General features: G+C 50.1%; 1 protein-coding gene across 1 annotated transcript in view; it reads right to left on the reverse strand.

The window, feature by feature from the left end:
• The window catches only part of LOC137299725 (myosin-7B-like), a 175,898-nt gene extending 154,495 nt beyond the window's left edge, over positions 1-21,403 (reverse strand). Inside the window, exons 1-7 of the mRNA XM_067968664.1 lie at positions 21,313-21,403; positions 17,496-17,599; positions 14,584-14,727; positions 12,616-12,772; positions 5,106-5,133; positions 879-975; positions 682-708 (exon numbers count right to left, since the gene is read on the reverse strand). Of these exons, the coding sequence (XP_067824765.1) occupies positions 682-708; positions 879-975; positions 5,106-5,133; positions 12,616-12,772; positions 14,584-14,727; positions 17,496-17,599; positions 21,313-21,403 (648 nt within the window). The remainder of the gene's footprint in view (positions 1-681; positions 709-878; positions 976-5,105; positions 5,134-12,615; positions 12,773-14,583; positions 14,728-17,495; positions 17,600-21,312) is intronic.
• Positions 21,404-24,431: the final 3,028 nt, after the last annotated feature.

Below are 24,431 nucleotides of genomic sequence, written 5' to 3' on the forward strand. Positions count from 1 at the left end.
CATGGGTATAACTCTAAATACTCCCCGCATCTCAGACCCCACATGGGTATAACTGTAAATACCCCCCGCATCTCAGACCCCACATGGGTATAACTCTAAATACCCCCTCACTTCTGACCCCACATGGGTATAACTCTAAATACCCCCTCACTTCTGACCCCACATGGGTATAACTGTAAATACCCCCCCACTTCTCAGACCCCACATGGGTATAACTGTAAATAACCCCCCACGTCTCGGACCCCACATGGGTATAACTGTAAATAACCCCCCACGTCTCGGACCCCACATGGGTATAACTGTAAATACCCCCCACATCTCAGACCCCACATGGGTATAACTCTAAATACCCCCCACATCTCAGACCCCACATGGGTATAACTGTAAATACCCCCCACGTCTCGGACCCCACATGTGTACAACTGTAAATAATCCCCCACGTCTCGGACCCCACATGGGTATAACTCTAAATACCCCCCACGTCTCGGACCCCACATGGGTATATCTATAAATAGCCCCATACTTCTTAATCCCTTTCATGTGGTACAATTATAAGAGACCCCCTGCCTCTCTGATCACACTAAGACTAACACACACTGGGTGTTCAGTGTTCACTGTGACAGTGCCCCTATCTCACTTCCAGTTCCCTCTACAAATTAGTGAAATATTCAGAGTACTTACCCCGGTTTTTGTGGCAGGCTCATGACTCTGTTCAATAGAAAAGGAGAGTTATTACCAAATCAGGCGGAAATTCATAACAAATGAAACAATCAATTCCTAATCTAGCCATTTCCTATTTGTCTCAGTGGTGAGATGATATGGTTAATGTTAGACAAAACATGTAACTAATTTAACACAAAAATGAAGCAATTCCTTACCGCCTTCTTGCCCAGTACCTCTCCCTGTGCCGCAATAATAGCAAAATACTGGATCACCCGCTTGGTGTTGACTGTTTTCCCGGCACCGGACTCACCCCTGTGGAATAATAATTAGATTAAAAGGCACGCAGTCGAAGATGGAGCTATTCACCGGTGTCACAGAGTCACAGCCAACTCATTCCTCACATACTGCTCACAGGAACAGGAGGAGGCCATTCAGCCCCTCGAGCCTGTTCCACCATTCAATTAGATCATGGCTGATCTGTATCTTAACTCCATTTACCCGCCTTTGCTCCATATCCCTTGATGCCGTCACCCAACAAAAACCTAACGATCTCAGTCTTGAAAGCTCCAGTTGTCCCAGTACCCAAAGCTTTTTGGGGAAGTGAGTTCCAGATTTCCACTACCCTTTGTGTGATAAAGTGATTCCTGATTTCACTCCTGAATGGCCTGGGTCTAATTTTCAAATTAAGCCCCTTTGTTCTTGATTCCCCCATCAGAGGAAATACTTTCTCTGTATCGACCCTATCAAACCCTTTAAACATTTTAAACACCTCAATTAGATCACTCCTTAATCTTCGATATTCGAGGGAATGCAAGCCTGGTCTATGCAACCTGTCCTCATAATTTAACCTTCTAAGCCCTGGTATCATTCTGGTGAATCTGCGTTGCATCCTCTCCAAGACCAATATAGTTCTGGTTATGGTGAATTTATATCAAAGTGATAGCGCTGTGTTTGTTAACTAGTGTTTAGCTAATTTGTATATTGATTTTAAGTAAACTTCTTACTGAATTACATTCCATTCCAAGGTGCTAAAATGAGATTAACAAATGCAGGTATTGCAGCATACACAAACTGGCAGTTCGAGCCACTCACACTGAGCACCATTCCCCACAGGAGTTCCATTCTCACAGGGCTCCTTCCAATCAGTTTACCTTACCCACAGAGTGCTCATTCCCCACAGAGTGCTCATTCCCCACAGAGTGCTCATTCCCCACAGAGCGCTCATTCCCCACAGAGTGCTCATTCCCCACAGAGCGCTCATTCCCCACAGAGTATTCATTCCCCAGACAGCAATCATTCCCCACAGAGTGCTCATTCCCCACAGAGCGCTCATTCCCCACAGAGTGCTCATTCCCCACAGAGTATTCATTCCCCACAGATCACTCAGTCCCCACAGAGCACTCATTCCCCAGACAGCAATCATTCCCCACAGAGTGCTCATTCCCCACAGAGTGTTCATTCCCCACAGATCACTCAGTCCCCACAGATCACTCATTCCCCAGACAGCAATCATTCCCCACAGAGCGCTCATTCCCCACAGAGTGCTCATTCCCCAGACAGCAATCATTCCCCACAGAGTGTTCATTCCCCACAGATCACTCATTCCCCACAGAGTACTCATTCCCCACAGAGCACTCATTCCCCAGAGAGCGCTCATTCCCCACAGAGCACTCATTCCCCACAGAGTGCTCATTCCCCACAGAGTATTCATTCCCCACAGAGTGCTCATTCCCCACAGAGTGCTCATTCCCCAGAGAGCGCTCATTCCCCACAGAGCACTCATTCCCCACAGAGTGCTCATTCCCCACAGAGCACTCATTCCCCACAGAGCGCTCATTCCCCACAGAGTGCTCATTCCCCACAGAGTGCTCATTCCCCACAGAGCGCTCATTCCCCACAGAGCACTCATTCCCCAGACAGCAATCATTCCCCACAGAGCACTCATTCCCCAGAGAGCGCTCATTCCCCACAGGGCACTCATTCCCCACAGAGTACTCATTCCCCACAGAGTGCTCATTCCCCACAGAGTGCTCATTCCCCACAGAGTACTCATTCCCCACAGAGTGCTCATTCCCCACAGAGTGCTCATTCCCCACAGAGCACTCATTCCCCACAGAGTGCTCATTCCCCACAGAGCACTCATTCCCCACAGAGCGCTCATTCCCCACAGAGTATTCATTCCCCAGAGAGCGCTCATTCCCCACAGAGCACTCATTCCCCACAGAGTGCTCATTCCCCACAGAGTGCTCATTCCCCACAGAGCGCTCATTCCCCACAGAGCACTCATTCCCCACAGAGTGCTCATTCCCCACAGAGCACTCATTCCCCACAGAGCACTCATTCCCCACAGAGCGCTCATTCCCCACAGAGTATTCATTCCCCAGAGAGCGCTCATTCCCCACAGAGCACTCATTCCCCACAGAGTGCTCATTCCCCACAGAGTGCTCATTCCCCACAGAGCGCTCATTCCCCACAGAGCACTCATTCCCCACAGAGTGCTCATTCCCCAAAGAGCACTCATTCCCCACAGAGTGCTCATTCCCCACAGAGTATTCATTCCCCAGAGAGCGCTCATTCCCCACAGAGCGCTCATTCCCCACAGAGCACTCATTCCCCACAGAGCGCTCATTCCCCACAGAGTGCTCATTCCCCACAGAGCGCTCATTCCCCACAGAGCACTCATTCCCCACAGAGTGCTCATTCCCCACAGAGCACTCATTCCCCACAGAGTGCTCATTCCCCACAGAGCGCTCATTCCCCACAGAGCACTCATTCCCCAGACAGCAATCATTCCCCACGGAGCGCTCATTCCCCACAGAGTGCTCATTCCCCACAGAGCACTCATTCCCCAGAGAGCGCTCATTCCCCACAGAGTGCTCATTCCCCACAGAGTACTCATTCCCCACAGAGTGCTCATTCCCCACAGAGCGCTCATTCCCCACAGAGTGCTCATTCCCCACAGAGTACTCATTCCCCACAGAGTGCTCATTCCCCACAGAGCGCTCATTCCCCACAGAGCACTCATTCCCCACGGAGCGCTCATTCCCCACAGATCACTCATTCCCCACGGAGCGCTCATTCCCCACAGAGCGCTCATTCCCCACAGAGTGCTCATTCCCCACAGAGCACTCATTCCCCACAGAGTGCTCATTCCCCACAGAGTACTCATTCCCCACAGAGCGCTCATTCCCCACGGAGCGCTCATTCCCCACAGAGTGCTCATTCCCCACAGAGTGCTCATTCCCCACAGAGCGCTCATTCCCCACAGAGTGCTCATTCCCCACAGATCACTCATTCCCCACAGAGTGCTCATTCCCCACAGAGTGCTCATTCCCCACGGAGTGCTCATTCCCCACAGAGCGCTCATTCCCCACAGAGCGCTCATTCCCCACAGAGTGCTCATTCCCCACGGAGTGCTCATTCCCCACAGAGCGCTCATTCCCCACAGATCACTCATTCCCCACGGAGCGCTCATTCCCCACAGATCACTCATTCCCCACGGAGCGCTCATTCCCCACAGAGTGCTCATTCCCCACAGAGCGCTCATTCCCCACAGATCACTCATTCCCCACGGAGCGCTCATTCCCCACAGATCACTCATTCCCCACAGATCACTCATTCCCCACAGAGTGCTCATTCCCCACAGATCACTCATTCCCCACAGAGCGCTCATTCCCCACAGAGTGCTCATTCCCCACGGAGTGCTCATTCCCCACAGAGCGCTCATTCCCCACAGAGTGCTCATTCCCCACAGAGCACTCATTCCCCACAGAGCACTCATTCCCCACAGAGTATTCATTCCCCACAGATCACTCATTCCCCACAGGGCACTCATTCCCCACAGAGCGCTCATTTCCCACCGGGCCCTCATTCACTGGTAATGGTTTGATACAACTGAGTGTCTCACTAGGCCACTTCAGAGGGCAGTAAAGTGTCAACCACGTTGTTGTAGGACTGGATTCACATATAGTCCAGACTGGGTAAAGACGGCAGGTTTCCTTCCCTAAAGGAGATTAATGAACCAGTTGGGTTTTTACAGCAATCCGAAAGCTTCATGGTCACTTTTACTGATACCAGCTTTTTATTTCCAGCTCTTTAAAACTGTATTCAAGTTCCCACAGTACCGTGCTGGGATTTGAACTCATTCTCACAGAGTAATGTTATCCACAGGGTATCCATCCCTCCCCCACCAAATGTAACCATTCCCTACTGGGTACCCAGCCCCTCAGAGTAACCAGCTCCACATACTCATCCTCACTCAGCGTTAAAAAAAATAGACTAAATGGGATGAGACGTCAAACAGTAAGAAACATTTAGAACAAAGGAGCAGATCTGATTTAATGCGGCCCCTCTCTCTGCTCCCAGCAACTATTCCAAATATAAGATTACACATGGAGTGAGATGAATTTATCTTTGTCGCTGGTATCTCAAGGGTTACTCACGTGATCAGCATGGACTGGTTCTCACGATCTGGAATCAAGAATAACAGTGATTTAGACAACCTTGAATCCTCTCCGTAAACATCCTGAAGCCATCAGCCCCACACCACCCCCACACCACCCCAGACCCCATCACCCCCACACCACCCCCCGACCCCACCACCCCCACACCACCCCAGACCCCACCACCCCCACACCACCCCCCGACCCCACCACCCCCACACCACCCCAGACCCCACCACCCCCACACCACCCCCCGACCCCACCACCCCCACACCACCCCAGACCCCACCACCCCCACACCACCCCAGACCCCACCACCCCCACACCACCCCCACACCACCCCCACACCACCCCCCGACCCCACCACCCCCACACCACCCCAGACCCCACCACCCCCACACCACCCCAGACCCCACCACCCCCACAACACCCCCACACCACCCCCACACCACCCCCCGACCCCACCACCCCCACACCACCCCCGACCCCATCACCCCCACACCACCCCAGACCCCACCACCCCCACAACACCCCCACACCACCCCCACACCACCCCCCGACCCCACCACCCCCACACAGCCCCCCGACCCCACCACCCCCACACAGCCCCCCGATCCCACCACCCCCACACAGCCCCCCGACCCCACCACCCCCACACCACCCCAGACCCCATCACCCCCACACAGCCCCCCGACCCCACCACCCCCACACAGCCCCCCGACCCCACCACCCCCACACAGCCCCCCGACCCCACCACCCCCACACCACCCCCCGACCCCACCACCCCCACAACACCCCAGACCCCATCACCCCCACACCACCCCCACACCACCCCCCGACCCCACCACCCCCACACCACCCCAGACCCCACCACCCCCACACCACCCCAGACCCCACCACCCCCACACCACCCCCACACCACCCCCACACCACCCCCACACCACCCCCACACCACCCCAGACCCCATCACCCCCACACCACCCCAGACCCCACCACCCCCACACAGCCCCCCGACCCCACCACCCCCACACCACCCCAGACCCCACCACCCCCACACCACCCCAGACCCCACCACCCCCACACCACCCCAGACCCCACCACCCCCACACAGCCCCCCGACCCCACCACCCCCACAACACCCCAGACCCCATCACCCCCACACCACCCCCACACCACCCCCCGACCCCACCACCCCCACACCACCCCAGACCCCACCACCCCCACACCACCCCAGACCCCACCACCCCCACACCACCCCCACACCACCCCCAGACCCCACCACCCCCACACCACCCCAGACCCCACCACCCCCACACCACCCCAGACCCCACCACCCCCACACCACCCCCCGACCCCACCACCCCCACACCACCCCCGACCCCACCACCCCCACACCACCCCCGACCCCACCACCCCCACACCACCCCCGACCCCACCACCCCCACACAGCCCCCAGACCCCACCACCCCCACACCACCCCCACACCACCCCCACACCACCCCCCGACCCCATCACCCCCACACCACGCCCCGACCCCACCACCCCCACACCACCCCAGACCCCACCACCCCCACACCACCCCAGACCCCACCACCCCCACACAGCCCCCAGACCCCACCACCCCCACACAGCCCCCCGACCCCACCACCCCCACACAGCCCCCCGACCCCACCACCCCCACACCACCCCCCGACCCCACCACCCCCACACCACCCCCCGACCCCACCACCCCCACACAGCCCCCCGACCCCACCACCCCCACACAGCCCCCCGACCCCACCACCCCCACACAGCCCCCCGACCCCACCACCCCCACACCACCCCCCGACCCCACCACCCCCACACCACCCCAGACCCCACCACCCCCACACAGCCCCCCGACCCCACCACCCCCACACAGCCCCCCGACCCCACCACCCCCACAACACCCCAGACCCCACCACCCCCACACCACCCCCGACCCCACCACCCCCACACCACCCCCCGACCCCACCACCCCCACACCACCCCCCGACCCCACCACCCCCACACCACCCCAGACCCCACCACCCCCACACCACCCCAGACCCCACCACCCCCACACCACCCCCAGACCCCACCACCCCCACACCACCCCCCGACCCCACCACCCCCACAACACCCCCGACCCCACCACCCCCACAACACCCCCCAGACCCCACCACCCCCACACAGCCCCCAGACCCCACCACCCCCACAACACCCCAGACCCCACCACCCCCACACCACCCCCAGACCCCACCACCCCCACACCACCCCAGACCCCACCACCCCCACACAGCCCCCAGACCCCACCACCCCCACACAGCCCCCCGACCCCACCACCCCCACACAGCCCTCCGACCCCACCACCCCCACACAGCCCCCCGACCCCACCACCCCCACACCACCCCCCGACCCCACCACCCCCACACCACCCCAGACCCCACCACCCCCACACAGCCCCCCGACCCCACCACCCCCACACAGCCCCCCGACCCCACCACCCCCACAACACCCCCCGACCCCACCACCCCCACACCACCCCAGATCCCACCACCCCCACACCACCCCAGACCCCACCACCCCCACACCACCCCAGACCCCACCACCCCCACACCACCCCCGACCCCACCACCCCCACACCACCCCCCGACCCCACCACCCCCACACCACCCCCCGACCCCACCACCCCCACACCACCCCCCGACCCCACCACCCCCACACCACCCCCCGACCCCACCACCCCCACACCACCCCCCGACCCCACCACCCCCACACCACCCCCGACCCCACCACCCCCACACCACCCCCCGACCCCACCACCCCCACACCACCCCCCGACCCCACCACCCCCACACCACCCCAGACCCCACCACCCCCACACAGCCCCCCGACCCCACCACCCCCACACCACCCCCTGACCCCACCACCCCCACACCACCACCCCCACACCACCCCAGACCCCACCACCCCCACACAGCCCCCCGACCCCACCACCCCCACAACACCCCAGACCCCACCACCCCCACACCACCCCCCTGACCCCACCACCCCCACACAGCCCCCCGACCCCACCACCCCCACAACACCCCCCAACCCCACCACCCCCCTGACCCCACCACCCCCACACCACCCCCCTGACCCCACCACCCCCACACCACCCCCCTGACCCCACCACCCCCACAGCACCTGCACCCCCCGCCGATTGTTTTTGAGTTTGGCCAGTCAGTAGCTAAGCCAGAAAGGGAGGGATTCCCATTCTTGACCGTGATCCAGTACTTCCTGCTGGAAGTGCCCATATGTGGATGTTCAGCACAGAACTCTTCCCGGGAGGCCCCACCATCACAGATGCCAGTCAATCTGGTTCACTCCGCGTGATGTTAAGAAGTAACCGAGTGCACTTGGACACAGCAAAGGATTACAGGCCCTGACAACATCCCGGCTGTAGTGCTGAAGATCTGTGCGCCTGAGCTAGCCGCTCCCTTGGCCAAGCTGTTCCAGCACAGCTATGACACAGGCATCTGTGGAACAATGTGAAAGATTGCCCAGGTATGTTCTAGCCACAGAATCATAGAATCGTAGAAAGGTTACAGCACGGAAGGGGACCATTCGGCCCATCGAGTCCGTGCCGGCTCTATGCAAGAGCAATCCAGCTAGTCCCACTCCCCCGCCCTTTCTCCGTAGCCATGCAAATTTTTTCTTTTCACGTTCTTATCCAGTTCCCTTTTGAAGGCCATGATTGAATCTGCCTCCACCACCCCCTCGGGCAGTGCATTCCAGATCCTAACCACTCGCAGTGTAAAAAAGATTTTCTTCATGTCACCTTTGGTTCTTTTGCCAATCACCTTAAATCTGTGCCCTCTGGTTCTTGACCCTTCTGCCAATGGGAACAGATTCTTTCTATCTACTCTGTCTAGACCCTTCATGATTTTGAATACCTCTATCAAATCTCCTCGCAACTGTCACGGTTCCAAGGAGAACAGCCCCAGCTTCTCCAGTCTATCCACGTAACTGAAATCCATCATCCCTGGAATCATTCTAGTAAATCTCTTCTGCACCCTCTCTAAGGCCTTCACATCTTTCCAAATTGCGGTGCCCAGAACTGGACACAATACTCCAGTTGTGGCCAAACCAGTGTTTTATAAAGGTTTTATAACTTCTTTGCTTTTGTACTCTATGCCTCTATTTATAATGCCCAGGATCCCTTATGCTTTTTTAACTGCTTTCTCAACCTGCCCTGCCACCTTCAACGATTTCTGTACATATACCCCCAGATCTCCCTGTTCCTGTAGCCCTGTTAGAGTTGTACCCTCTAGTTTATATTGCCTCTCCTTGTTCTTCCTACCGAAATGTATCACCTCGCATTTTTCTGTGTTAAATGTCATCTGCCACGTGTCCGCCCATGCCACCAGCCTGTCTATATCCTCATGAAGTCTATCATTATCCTCCTCACTGTTCACTATACTTCCAAGTTTTATGTCATCTGCAAATTTGGAAATTGTGCCCTGTACACCCAAGTCCAGGTCATTAATATAGATCAAGAAAAGCAGTGGTCCTAGTACCGACCCCTGGGGAACACTACTATGATGACAAGCCGATTATGCGGCACTTTATCAAACGCCTTTTGAAAATGGAATAAATCTAACCTGGCCAATTATCTTACTATCAGCGCACTCCCGATCATTACCAAAATGATGGGAGTCATCAATAGCGCCATCAAGTGACACTTTCTCACCAATAACCTGCTCACCGAAGCTCAGTTTAGGTTCCATCAGGACCACTCGGCCCCAGACCTCGTCACAGCCTTGATACAGACACATAGTCAAGCCGTTTACCAGGGGAGAGCTGAAGAACAACTGCCTGTCTGACATCAAGGCAGCATTTGATAGAGTTTGACATCAAGGAATCTGAGCGATACTGAGGTCAAAAGGGGTGAAATGGAAAACTTTCCAGTGGCTGGAGTCGTACCAGACACAAAGGAAAATAGCTGTGGTTGTCAGAGGCCAATCATTACAGCCTCTGGACGTTGCTGCAGGAGTTTCTCAGGGAAGCATCCTCGGCCCAACCATCTTCAGCTGCTTCATCAATGGCCTTTACTCTGTCATAAGATTCAATCATGGCCTTCAAAAGGGAACTAGATAAGTACTTGAAAGTAAAAAATTTGCAGGGCTACGGGGATAGGACGGGGGAGTTGGACTAGCTGGATTGCTCTTGCATAGAGCCGGCACGGACTCGATGGGCCAAACGCCCTCCTTCCGTGCTTTAACCTTTCTATGATTCTATGATGTTACGGAGGTCGAAGTAGGCGGCCTTGGTGATGGAGCGGATATGATGTTGGAAACTCATCTCAGGGTCAAATTGGACGCCAAGGTTGAACACGGTCTGATTCAGCCTCAGACAGTGGCCAGAGAGAGGGATGGAGTCAGTGGCGAGAGGGAACGGAGTTTGTGGCGGGAACCGAAGAGAATGGCTTCGGTCTTCCCAATATTTAGTTGGAGGAAATTTCTGCTCCTTCAGTACTGGATGTCGGACAAGCCATGTGACAAATCAGAGACAGTGGAGGGGTCGAGAGAGGTGGTGGTGAGGTAGAGCTGGGTGTCGTCAGCGTACATGTGGAACCTGCCGTTGTGATATATATGACCGCCCCTTCCTTATCGCTGGTCGATATCCTGGAATTCAATACCTAACACTATTGTAGGAGCACCATCAGTGCACAGATTGTAGCAATTTAAGGTGAAGGTCCATCACCATCTTCTCATCGCCGAGGAATGGGCAATAAATTCCGGCCTTGTCAGTCTCGCCTACATCCAAAGAACAAATTAAAAACAGCCATACCCATGGCAACACTCCCCCCAACCCCACTACTATCAGAAACTCTCCATCTGAACACATGCTCGTGGTGTCTTGAGCGTTCCCACCATGCTTGGATTCATCCAGGGACAAAAATGGACTGGCTCTGGATATGAAAGATTGTGCGAAATTAAGGGACAATCAGGGAAATTTTCAGATCAGTTCTGGAGATTCAAAGATAGTCCTGGACATTCAGGATCAGCCATGGAGATTTAGAGATAATCGGGGAGATTTAGGGCCATTTGGAGATTTAAGGACAATTTTTTTTATTCGTTCATGGGATGTGGGCGTCGCTGGTGAGGCCAACATTTATTGCCCATCCCTAATTGCCCTCGAGAAGGTGGTGGTGAGCCGCCTTCTTGAACCGCTGCAGTCCGTGTGGTGAAGGTTCTCCCACAATGCTGTTAGGAAGGGAGTTCCAGGATTTTGACCCAGCGACGATGAAGGAACGGTGATATATTTCCAAGTCGGGATGGTGTGTGACTTGGAGGGGAACGTGCAGGTGGTGTTGTTCCCATGTCCTTCTAGGTGGCAGAGGAGGCGGGTTTGGGAGCTACTGTCGAAGAAGCCTTGGCGAGTTGCTGCAGTGCATCCTGTGGATGGTACACACTGCAGCCACAGTGCGCCGGTGATGGAGGGAGTTGTTTAAGGTGGTGGATGGGGTGCCAATCAAGCGGGCTGCTTTGTCCTGGATGGTGTCGAGCTTCTTGAGTGTTGTTGGAGCTGCACTCATCCAGGCAAGTGGAGAGTATTCCATCACACTCCTGACTTGTGCCTTGTAGATGGTGGAAAGGCTTTGGGGAGTCAGGAGGTGAGTCACTCGCCGCAGAATACCCAGCCTCTGACCTGCTCTTGTAGCCACAGTATTTATGTGGCTGGTCCAGTTTAGTTTCTGGTCAATGGTGACCCCCAGGATGTTGATGGTGGGGGATTCGGTGATGGTAATGCCGTTGAATACCAAAGAGAGGTGGATAGACTCTCTCTTGTTGGATTATGTAAATCTAGGGACAATTATGGAGATTTAGGGACAATTACGGGGATGTAGGGACAGTCCTGAGGGTTCGTCCTTCTTTCGCATTCTATCTGCACCCAATTTTTAAACTCCAGTTTAATCTTTGTGAACTAATCTACTTTTTCTATATCTTATTTCTCAAAAGAAATCTTTTAAATCCTTGCCTTACTTTGTTTCTTCTTCCCTGCTTATTTCGCGTATTTTGGAGATGGCAGCCATCCCAAGAAAAAGATGGGTTTGAATAGGTTTGAATAGCTTCAAAGAGCAGATTTGTCATCCATTGAAAACCAAAAGAGTGATGACTGACTTGATCACAACATAGATATGGCCAGGTCAACCTCCGAAAGATTTTCACTTGTCAAAACAGAGAGACATAAAGGACTATATTCGCCAGTAGCCCACAGAACAATGCCACGCCTGAATGGGTAAAGGGTTAGGTTCAGTCTTTCAGTTCGTTTATCCTTGGATGAAGCAGAGTGATGTGGAAAGTTTAATGATTTTGTGGGATAAACCCACAATGCTAATGCTGATGGGATCTGCCCACACACTCATCGATTATGACAATAAAATGACAGTAAATGCTTATTACACAGGTGATGTTCCATTTGGACCTCAGTGTAAACGTTAACTGTGTCCCTCTGTACTTACTGCGCAACATGTCGAAATAGGCGTTGTCTGCGATGGAGTATATATGTGGGGGAGCATCGCCTTTGCGTTTCCGTTTATAGGCTGCCACCACTGTCGGTGTGTACACAGGAAGCCACTTATAGGGGTTCACTGTCAAGCAAAATAGTCCCGAATAAGTCTGCGAAGAAATATAAGGCTTCTGTTAATCTGGTCATTTCACATCCTCTTCAAATTTACAGTCACTGACCAACAAACCCCTCCCTGTGGAGAGAATTAGCTATTCAGCTGTCTCTTCCCATTAAACATTCGCCAGAATGATATAAATGACAAAATTATAATCAACATTGAACTGAGGGTGTGTTGCTTTCCAGATAAAAATCAAAGTGCCTCAGGTGCTCGAAAGATTGCTTCTCTGCGAGATCTTCAGTCCTTCGCTTTGTCTTCCCATCTTCAATTCTCCAGGAAGAAGCAGCCTGCAAGCAAGTGAGGCACTTTGATAATTTTACCTGGAAGGTAACACACCCATAGTTCAATGTTAATTAGAATTTTCTCTATCTACAGGCTTTTCATATTATTATTTCTCCACTGACAGTCCTTAGAACAATTAACTTTCCATCTACAGACCTTCCGTGTGATTAACTTTTGATGAGGTAACAGAGAGAGTAGATGCAGTTGATGTGGTGTATATGGACTTTCAAAAGGCGTTTGATAAAGTGCCGCATGGTAGGCTTTTATGATCAAGATTGCGGCCCAAGGAATAAAGGGGGCAGTAGCAACATGGATACAGAATTGGCTAAGTGACAGGAAACAGAGTAGTGGTGAACGGTTGTTTTTCGGACAGGAGGGAGGTATATAGTGGTGTTCCCCAGGGGTCGGTGCTGGGACCACTGCTTTTCTTGATTTATATTAATGACTTGAACTTGAGTGTACAGGACACAATTTCAAAATTTACAGATGACACAAAACTTGGAAGTGTAGTGAACATTGAGGAGGATAGTGATAGACTTCAAGAGGATATGGACAGGCTGGTGGAATGGGCGGACACGTGGCAGATGAAATTTAACGCAGAAAAATGCGAAGTGATACATTTCGGAAGGAAAAACGAGGAGAGGCAATATAAACTAAAGGGCACAATTCTAAAAGGGGTACAGGAACAGAGAGATCTGGGGGTTTATGTGCACAAATCGTTGAAGGTGGCAGGGCTGGTTGAGAAAGCGGTTAAAAAAGCATACAGGATCCTGGGCTTTATAAATAGATGCATAGAGTACAAAAGTATGGAAGTCATGATGAACCTTTATAAAACACTGGTTTGACCACAATTTGAGTATTGTGTCCAGTCCTGGCCACCGCACTTTAGGAAAGATGTGACGGCCTTAGAGAGGGTGCAGAAGAGATTTACTAGAATGATTCCAGGGATGAGGGACTTTAGTTACATGGATAGACTGGAGGACCTACGGTTGTTCTCCTTAGAACAGAGACGGTTGCGAGGAGATTTGATAGAGGTATTCAAAATCATGATGGGTCCAGACAGAGTAGATAGAGAGAAACTGTTCTAATTGGCGGAAGGGTCAAGAACCAGAGGGCATAGATTTAAGGTGATTGGCAAAAGAACCAAAGGTGACATGAGGAAAAACTTTTTTACACAGTGAGTGGTTAGGATCTGGAATGCACTGCCCGAGAGGGTGTTGGAGGCAGATTCAATCATGGCCTTCAAAAGGGAACTGGATAAGTATTGAAAGGAAAAAATTTGTAGGGCTACGGGAATAGGGCGGGGGAGTGGGACTAGCTGGATTGCTGTTGCATAGAGCTGGCGTGGACTCGATGGGCCGAATGGCCTCCTTCCGTGCTGTAACCTTTCTATGATTCTATGATTCTATGATCTACAGTCCTTCCGTGTGATTAACTCGTTACTGACAGTCTTTAACTAGACTACATGCCTCAGAAACACAGTGGTTGCAACTCTGCTCTCACTATCCTGCTAGTACTCACATAGATAAGCCAGTTTGCATATCTTATCCTGAGGTTGTGGAGCACAGTGGCATCGCTCAGATGAGTTAGCATCGCGATGTCTTCAACCAACTCAAACTTAGGTGGGTTCATCTCCTCAACCTCCTCTTCCTTAAAAGTTACTTTCTAACAAGGAGATTTAAAACAAGGTGCATTAGAAAACAAAATTAAATTCACAAGTAACAAGAGAATGCTTACCTGTTGACATCCATTGCTCATACCTCATCCAAGTTGTCAGCCATTCAAACATGAGGCATCACTGCCGATCTCAATCCTATCTTTATCTGACTAATAACTAGTAACACGAGTAACTGGAGGATGATCAGGAGCAGAAAGTCTAACTGACTTATTTATTCCCTTACGGAAGGGGCGTTGATCTGACTGTACCTCCCATACCACTGCCCCAGCTATGATCAACTAAATCAGCACAGACATGGGTGCCGATTGAATATAGGACCTTCCTGGTCAGTGTGACTCCGTTGCACAATGGTTGAACCATCAGGGAAGCTCAAGGGATCTTTTTGCCCAATGCATGGTGTGGAATGAAAGCACTTGAGAAAGGCTGACTTCTCCAATCATTCCCGATTTGGCCATACATCCCATCATGGGTGGTTGACATTCCAATTAGACATTACAGAAAGGATTTACTCCCTTCCAATTGGGAAATCTATGAATAGAATACAGCGGTCAGCACATTGTCAATATATCATTGCGAGTCATTGCCTATTTAGCCAATAGTGCAATTGTCTAACAGATAAGACCACTTAGTAAGTATCTATTTGTAATGAGCCCCTTGTATAATGTACAGATTTAAATGGTGTGAATTGCATACAATGTTACTCCATATTAATAACGCTTGTGTATAATGAACAAATTTACAAAATTACATCAAGGTCGTGAGGGACAGAGAGGTGAGGAATTGAATTCTACTTGGTGGGAGAAGCAAAATGACATCACTGAACCGATTACGTTCATAGTCTATATTATTAAACTTAACACAATGCTGCAAATTAGACCTGACAATTTTAATGGACTCGTGCTGTTAGAATCCAAGATCTAACAGGAGGTAGGATTGCTAGTCACCACTACACAACTTTCCCAATCCCCAGCACGATCAACAAGCCTGTCCCAGGCATTTCTGCCATCCACAGATTCTCCACCCAATTCTCACAAAATACGGAAAGAAAAATGAGTAGGAGACACAAAACTCCCCCTATAATGAGACCATCAGGAAAGAAAATAACGTGTGGGGTCGACTCTGGGCTTGGTGCGGGCAGGGGGGGGTGCAATTGTCCCCCTCCTCTCCAATTATGCTAAACATTCTAGGTTAAAGTGTTTGGACAGTCAGCAGGACAGTGGCATTAGACTTGATGGCTCATGTGGAGAAAGATACTGGCACAGGCTTGATGGGCCAAGTGGCTTGTCTCTGTGTTGGAACATTCTATGATTCTATTAAACAGAGACCAGGCATTCCTGCATAGTGTAAATAGGAAAATGTGCCAGCCCAGGCTGCTCTTGGCTGAGATGCTACCTTACAAGTGGCATACTATAGGGTAATTTTCTGACTACAGGCTCCTGTATGGAGCGCCGCACTCTGGGAGCGCACACCAAAAACACAGGCAAGCGCTGTATGCGATTTCCAGCCATAAAGTTACACCTGACTGAGGAGTGCTCGATGCTAAGACATTCATCCTTCACTTTAATCAACACCGATATTTTATGTTTTTCCTGCCCGTTCTCTCTCCACTCCTTGAAGTCACCGATTGCTTGCATATTGACTGGTTCCAGAGCCACCAATAGAAACGGGAAGAGAAGGTGTCAGCGCAGATTTTGGTAACCCCTCCCTCTTCCACCAAATGGCCACTCTCCATGAGCGAGTCCAGACAGAGAGTGTGGGCAGGTTTGATCAAGGCCAGCAACACAACCCAGCCCAATCCCACATGCACCCCTCTGGCCGGAGCAATCAGGATTGGGGATTGTGGCCAGCTGTCCTCTCCCTAACCCAGGAGCACTCAGGTCAATTGTTAGCACCCTTACCACTACCCTGGTTGAAATCAGCGAACTCAACATAACCCAAGGATCAAACCCGGGATCTTGGCTAGCTTAACAACAACAACAACTTGCATTTATACAGGCTCTTAACATAGCAAAACGTCCCAGGAGCATATCAGACAAAACTTGACACCAAGCCGCATAGAGATATTAGGTCAGGTGACCAAAGGTTTGGTCAAAGAGGTAGGGTTTAAGGAAGTAGAGAGAGGTGGGGGGGTGGAGAGGTTTAGGGAGGGAATTCCAGAGCTTAGGGCCTCGACAGCACGGCCAATGGTGGAGCGATTAAAACCGGGATGCACAAGAGGCCAGAATTGGAGTAGCGCAGAAATCTCGGAGGGTTGTAGGGCTGGAGGAGGTTACAGAGATCTCGGAGGGTTGTAGGGCTGGAGGAGGTAACAGATCTCGGAGGGTTGTAGGGCTGGAGGAAGTTACAGAGATCTCAGAGGGTTGTAGGGCTGGAGGAAGTTACAGAGATCTCAGAGGGTTGTAGGGCTGGAGGAGGTTACAGAGATCTTGAAGGGTTGTAGGGCTGGAGGAGGTTACAGGGATAGGGAGGGGCGAGACCATGGAGGGATTTGAACACAAGGATCAGAATTTAAAATTCAAGGCGTTTCTGGACCAGGGGCCAATATAGGTCAGCGAGCACAGGAGTGATGGGCTTGGTGCGAGTTAGGATATGGGCAGCGGAGTAATTTGCTTAGCCAGCTGAATTATCAGACAGCCACAAAATTAATTGAAAACTAACAGCAATTAGCATATAACTGGAATGTTGCATTGCCCAGGGAGGGAATAAAATAAATTATAAAAACACATTCAACATAACATACAAGGTTGATACTTACTCGTCCAGTAATGGTCTCTGCGATGACTTTCCCTTTGCTTCGTTCCTTTATCTCCGCTTCAATGTAAGCTTCTTTCTCGTCAGGGACCCAGATTTTCTTTTTACCTTTGAGACAATAAAAATGTTTAGTTGAAATAAAATGGCACAAAGCATCTTGTTTGAGTCCAGCCCAGACGGATGAGCTGTAGCTCTAATCTCTCCCACATGATTTGCAATGAGTTGGGCAATCGGCCCAATGCACGTCCATATCACAAAACTGCTCCGAATTTACCGCTAAACTGGGAAATGGAGAAGTCTTACCCTGAGGTTAAATGCAGCTGTATCATACACTAACCTATTAGAGTCAGCTGTAGCTCAGTGGTAACACACTTGTTCCACTCCAGAGACTTGAGCACATAATCCAGGCTGACACTTCAGTGCAGTACTGAGGGAGTGCTGCATTGTCGGAGGTGCCGTCTTTCGGATAAGATGTTAAACCGAAGCCCGGTCTGCCCTCTCAGGTGGACGTAAAAGATCCCATGGCACTACTTTGAAGAAGAGCAGGGGATCTCTCCTGGCATTCTGGCCAATATTTATCCCTCAACCAACATCACTAAAAAAAGATTATATGTTTAGAAATTTAAAACATCTGTTTGTGGGATCTTCCTGTGTGAAAATTGGCAGCTGTGTTTCCCTACTTTAGGACAGTTACTACACATTGAAAACACTTAATTGGCTGTAAAGCACTTTGGGAGGTCCAGAGGGTGCTATATAAATGCAGGTCTTTCTTTTCCTAACTCAAACAACAATGCTTGTACCTGTTGATTTATCCAAAGAGAAATACCAACAATTGTACTGAAGTATCTTCTCTGACTGGTTTCCAATCACCTACCAATGCTGCACTTCTCCTCTGTCAGTCTTCATTGAGTTCCTCCCATTCTTTGCTCTTGATAGTGATGGTGCTCTCCCAAACAAGAGAGGATTGACATTCATGATTTGGATGCTGCCCACTCCCACCCACAACTGATTTGTTTAAAATACACACACTGAGGTGTAAAACAAAAACAAAAAGCATATATCAATGGGGGCAGCCATCTTACTGGGTGTTGGAAACTCACTGCAGCTTCCTGCTCAGGCGGTGGAGTTAAAATGGCAGTTCGGTCCTGACAATTTCATTGAGATCTGACATGCCTACGTTAAAAAGAAATGAACCCCACCGGCTTGGCGGGGCGGGCGGAGCAGTCAGCTTTAAGAACTGTCAGCTCCCGCTGTCTCCAAGGCGGGTAAATAACCAGGGCAATTTTAACTGTCTACTCTACCGGTTTCCATCGGGTGGGCAGGGTTAAAATCACCACCCCCCCCCCATCCCCCACCCTTGGCTTTTACTGCACCTTTAGACCAGTACATTGAGGAGCCAACCAGGGAACAGGCTATCCTAGATTGGGTATTGTGCAATGAGAAGGGGTTAATTAATAATCTTGATGTGCGGGGTCCTTCAGGGAAGAGTGACCATAACATGATAGAATTCTTCATTAAGGTGGAAAGTGAAGTAGTCCAATCTGAAACTAGGGCCCTAAATCTAAACAAAGGAAATGACGAAGGTATGAGGAGTGAGTTGGCTGTGATAGATTGGGAAGCTTCATTAAAAGGCATGACGGTGGATCGGCAATGGCTAACATTTAAGGAACGAATACATGAATTGCAACAGTTATACATTTGTTTCTGGCGCAAAAACACAAAAGGAAAAGTGGCCCAACCATGGCTAACAAAAGAAATTAAGGATAGTATTAGATCCAAAGAGGAGTCATTATAAAGTTGTCAGAAAAAGTAGCAAGCCTGAGGATTGGGAGCAGTTTAGAATTCAGCAAAAAAGGACCAAGAGATTGATTAACAGGGGAAAAATAGAGTGTGAGAGTAAACTTGCAAAGAACATAAAAGCGGACTGTAAAAGCTTCTATAAGTATGTAAAAAGAAAAAGATTAGTGAAGACAAATGTAGGTCCCTTACAGTCAGAAACAGGAGAATTTATAATGGGGAACAAGGAAATGGCAGAGCAATTAAAACAAATACTTGGTTCTGTCTTCATGGAAGAGGACACAGATAACTTCCCAGAAATGCTAGGGAACCAAGGGTCCAGTGAGAAGGAGGAATTAAAGGAAATTAGTATTAGTAAAAAAATAGTGCTGGAGAAATTAATGGGACTGAAAGCTGATAAATCCCCAGGGCCTGATAATCAGCATCCCAGAGTACTAAAAGAGGTAGCCATGGAAATAGCGGATGCATTGGTTGTCATCTTCCAAGATTCTATAGATTATGGAACAGTTCCTGCAGATTGGAGGGTGGCAAATGTAACCCCACTATTTAAAAAAGGAGGGAGAGAGAAAACAGGCAACTACAGGCCAGTTAGCCTAACATCAGTAGTAGGGAAAAATGCTAGAGTACAGGACACTTAGAAAATATCAACAGGATTAGACAAAGTCAACATGGATTTATGAAAGGGAAATCATGTTTAACAAACCTGCTGGAGTTTTTTGAGGATGTAACTGGTAGAATAGATAAGGGAGAACCAGTGGATGTGGTTTATTTGGATTTTCAGAAGGCCTTTGATAAAGTCCCACATAAGAGGTTAGTGTGCAAAATTAAAGCACATGGGATTGGGGGCAATATACTGGCATGGATTGAAAATTGGTTAACAGACAGGAAACAGAGAGTAGGAATAAATGGGTCTTTTTCGGGGTGGCAGGTGGTGACTAGTGGGGTACCACAGGGATCAGTGCTTGGGCCCCAGCTATTCACAATACATATCAATGATTTGGATGAGGGAACCAAATGTAATATTTCCAAGTTTGCTGACGACACAAAACTAGGTGGGATCGTGAGTTGTGAGGAGGATGCAAAGAGGCTTCAAGGAGATTTAGACAAGTTGAGTGAGTGGGCAAATACATGGCAGATGTAGTATAATGTGGATAAATGTGAAGTTCTCCACTTCGGAAGGAAAATCAGAAAGGCAGAGTATTATTTAAATGGTGATAGATTGGGAAATGTTGATGTACAAAGGGACCTGGGTGTCCTTGTACACCAGTCACTGAAAGCAAACATGCAGGTGCAGCAAGCAGTTAGGAAGGCAAATGGTATGTTGGCCTTCATTGCAAGAGGATTTGAGTACAGGAGCAAGGATGTCTTACTGCAGTTATACAGGGCCTTGGTGAGACCACACCTGGAATATTGTGTGCAGTTTTGGTCTCCTTACCTAAGAAAGGATATACTTGCCATAGAGGGAGTGCAGCGAAGGTTCACCAGACTGATTCCTGGGATGGCAGGATTGTTGTATGAGGAGAGAGTGGGTCGACTCGGCCTGTATTCACTCGAGTTTAGAAGAATGAGAGGGGATCTCATTGAAACATATAAAATTCTGACAGGGCTAGACAGACTGGATGCAGGGAGGATGTTTCCCCTGGCTGGGGGGTCTAGAACGAGGGGTCACAGTCTCAGGATATGGGGTAGGATATTTAGGACTGAGATGAGGAGAAATTTCTTCACTCAGAGGGTGGTGAACCTGTGGAATTCTCTACCACAGAAGGCAGTGGAGGCCAAGTCACTGAATATATTTAAGAAGGAGCTAGATAGATTTCTAGACACAAAAGGCATCAAGGGGTATGGGGAGAGAGCGGGAATATGGTATTGAGATAGAGGATCAGCCATGATCATATTGAATGACAGAGCAGGCTTGAAGGGCCGAATGGCCTACTCCTGCTCCTATTTTCTATGTTTCTATGTTTTGTAGACCACAGCCTGGGGTGAGCTGGTAATGTCTGCACAGAACCAGATAAAGAACTTACTGTCAAACGGAACATTCTGAATTGCCTTCAGTTCTGCTGCACTTTTCCTCAGGTAAGGAGCTGCTTCACCAAAGATCGACAGGTCCTCCATTTTGTCCAGTTCCTCAGACCAAAGCAGTCACGGAGTTCTCTGCGAAGGGAAAGAATGGACCCCAGATAATAATCAAAAAGGCTAATGGAATGCTGTCCTTGATATCTCGAGGACCAGAACACAAGGGGGTACAAGTTATGCTACAGATATACAATGCCCTGGTTAGATCACACCTGGAGTACCGTGTACAAGGGATATGGGGATAGGGCAGGAAAGTGGAGTCAAGGCAGAAGATCAGCCATGATCTGATTGAATGGCGCAGCAGGCTCGAGGGGCCGTATGGCCTACTCCTGCTCCTATTTCTTACGTTCTTATGTTGTTATGTTCAGCTCTGAGCACTGCACCTTAGGAAGGATATGGAGGGAGGGGGTGCAGCTTAGATTTACTAGAATGATACCTGGACTCCAAGGGTTAAACTACAAGGAGAGATTACACAAACCAGGGTTGTATTCCTTGGAATTTAGAAGATTAAGGGGTGATTTGATCAAAGTTTTCAAAATATTAAGGGGAACTGATAGGGTAGATAGAGAGAAACTATTTCCACTGGTTGGGGAGTCTGGGACTAGGGGACACAGCCTAAAAATTAGAGCCAGGACTTTCAGGAGTGAAGTTGGGAAACACTTCTACACACAAAGGGTAGTAGGAGTTTGGAACTCTCTTCCACAAACGGCAGTTGATGCTAGCTCAATTATTAATTTTAAATCTGAGATTGATGGATTTTTGTTAACCAAAGGTAATAAGGGATATGGGGCTAAGGCGGGTATATGGAGTTAGGTCACAGATCAGAATTAATCTCATTGAATAGCGGAACAGGCTCGAGGGGCTAAATGGCCTACTCCTGTTCCTATGTTCCCATCAAAACCTCGCATCACATTGTGAAAAATATGAAACGTCTGTGGAACCTGGGGGATCTGGGTCTGGACTCCTGACAATGAAAGTCCAATGAAACCTGGAAAAAACTTAACACAGTGGCTCTGGCAGTGTCAGCTTGTGTCCCAGTTAATGAAACTCCACAATGTAATGGGGGGGAATTTGGACTTTTTGCGATGGTATAAAACGGGTGATAGCAAATCGGCAGCGTGTTTTGCATCTCTCCTGATTTTTATTTCTGTTGAAGTCAATGGAAATAAAAAGCAGGAGAGATATAAAACGGGCGACCGATTTAACACTATCGCACAAAGTCAAAATTACCCCAATGTGCCCACAAAGTTAGCATCTGTCAGTGACCACTCATGGGATGTAAAGTGGGAGGGGGGGAACGGTCAGGCAAAGCTGCAGTGCCTACTTGGTGAACGCTGGCAGCTCACTCACACCTGGTGCTGTGCCAACTCCAGTACATACACAATACACCAGCGTGGTTAAGCCATAGTCCCTATGTACAATGTCTTTGATCTTGGGTGTTTGACAGCTCTGTCTTTGGAAACCGAGAAAGCTGTAAAAATGTTACAGAATTCTCCTAAAGGTCTGACAAAAATGTACAAACTCTGGATTTTGTATGGTCCACGTACATGGAACTTGATGTCGTACCAAGAGATGAACCCAACTGTTCCATCCAACAGGCCCTTATCTTAATAGATCCTGTAATAAATACCCGGGTTGATTTTCCTGTTTATGCACCCGGGTACATTAGATCGCAGCACATAAAGGAAAATCGGGTGATAAAGATTTGCCCCCGCCTGAATTTCCTCAATGCACCGTCAGCAAGTGACCCAAAACACCCAGACACAGGAAAATCTGCCCCACTCCTGGTGGACTGACTCCAATGTCATTGTTTTGTGTTGTGGAGATGCCGGTGATGGACTGGGGTTGACAATTGTAAACAATTTTACAACACCAAGTTATAGTCCAGCAATTTTATTTTAAATTCACAAGCTTTCGGAGATTTTCTCCTTCCTCAGGTAAATGTTTCAAGATCTCCTTGAAGCCTACGCATTTATACATATTGAATAATACATGGTGTTTACAGACTGCCCCTGCAACTGCCCGTTGCCAAGGCAATCACCGTGTTCAGACAGAGAGGTGTCACCTGCAGAACCCCCGAATACACATTCAACAAAAAAACAAACAGGGAAAAAAAACAGAGAAAAAAAACACAGAGAGAGGCAGAAACATCCGGAAGGCAGAGAGAGCCAGCAAATGACCCATTATATTAAAAACAGATAACATTTGTTCGCTGGTGGGGTAATGTGTAGCGTGACATGAACCCAAGATCCCGGTTGAGGCCGTCCTCATGGGTGCGGAACTTGGCTATCAATTTCTGCTCGACGATTTTGCGTTGTCGTGTGTCTCTCTGTGTTTTTTTTCTCTGTTTTTTTTCCCTGTTTGTTTTTTTGTTGAATGTGTATTCGGGGGTTCTGCAGGTGACACCTCTCTGTCTGAACACGGTGATTGCCTTGGCAACGGGCAGTTGCAGGGGCAGTCTGTAAACACCATGTATTGTTCTATATGTATAAATGCGTAGGCTTCAAGGAGATCTTGAAACATTTACCTGAGGAAGGAGAAAATCTCCGAAAGCTTGTGAATTTAAAATAAAATTGCTGGACTATAACTTGGTGTTGTAAAATTGTTTACAATTGTTTTGTGTGGTGCTGTTCAGTGCCTCAAAGTTTCTTTATAATATTTGTTCTGGTTTCAGCCCATCGCACTCTTCCCCCCCCGGCGACAGGGGGGATGTGAAGGGATCCCGTGTTCAACCTGCTCCCTGCGGCCCCACGCACGACACGGGCGGCGGCAGGTTGGGCTTCATCGGAGAGCCACGCCGTCCGGTAAGGGAAGGGAAACTTGCCCCTGGGTTTTTTTTTCCTCATGTTGTTGCCGGGATGGAGACTGAGAACCGACTCCAAAAAAAAACAAAAGGTTCATTCAGTTTAAATTCTGTATCGGCGGAGATCTGGCCGTGTTTTCGGCGGAGATCTGGCCCTATTTTCGGCGGAGATCTGGCCGTGTTTTCGGCGGAGATCTGGCCCTGTTTTCGGCGGAGATCTGGCCCTGTTTTTGGCGGATCGCTGGCCCGGTTTTCGGCGGAGAT

Source organism: Heptranchias perlo, chromosome 2, assembly GCF_035084215.1.
Source record: "Heptranchias perlo isolate sHepPer1 chromosome 2, sHepPer1.hap1, whole genome shotgun sequence".
Lineage (NCBI taxonomy): Eukaryota > Metazoa > Chordata > Chondrichthyes > Hexanchiformes > Hexanchidae > Heptranchias > Heptranchias perlo.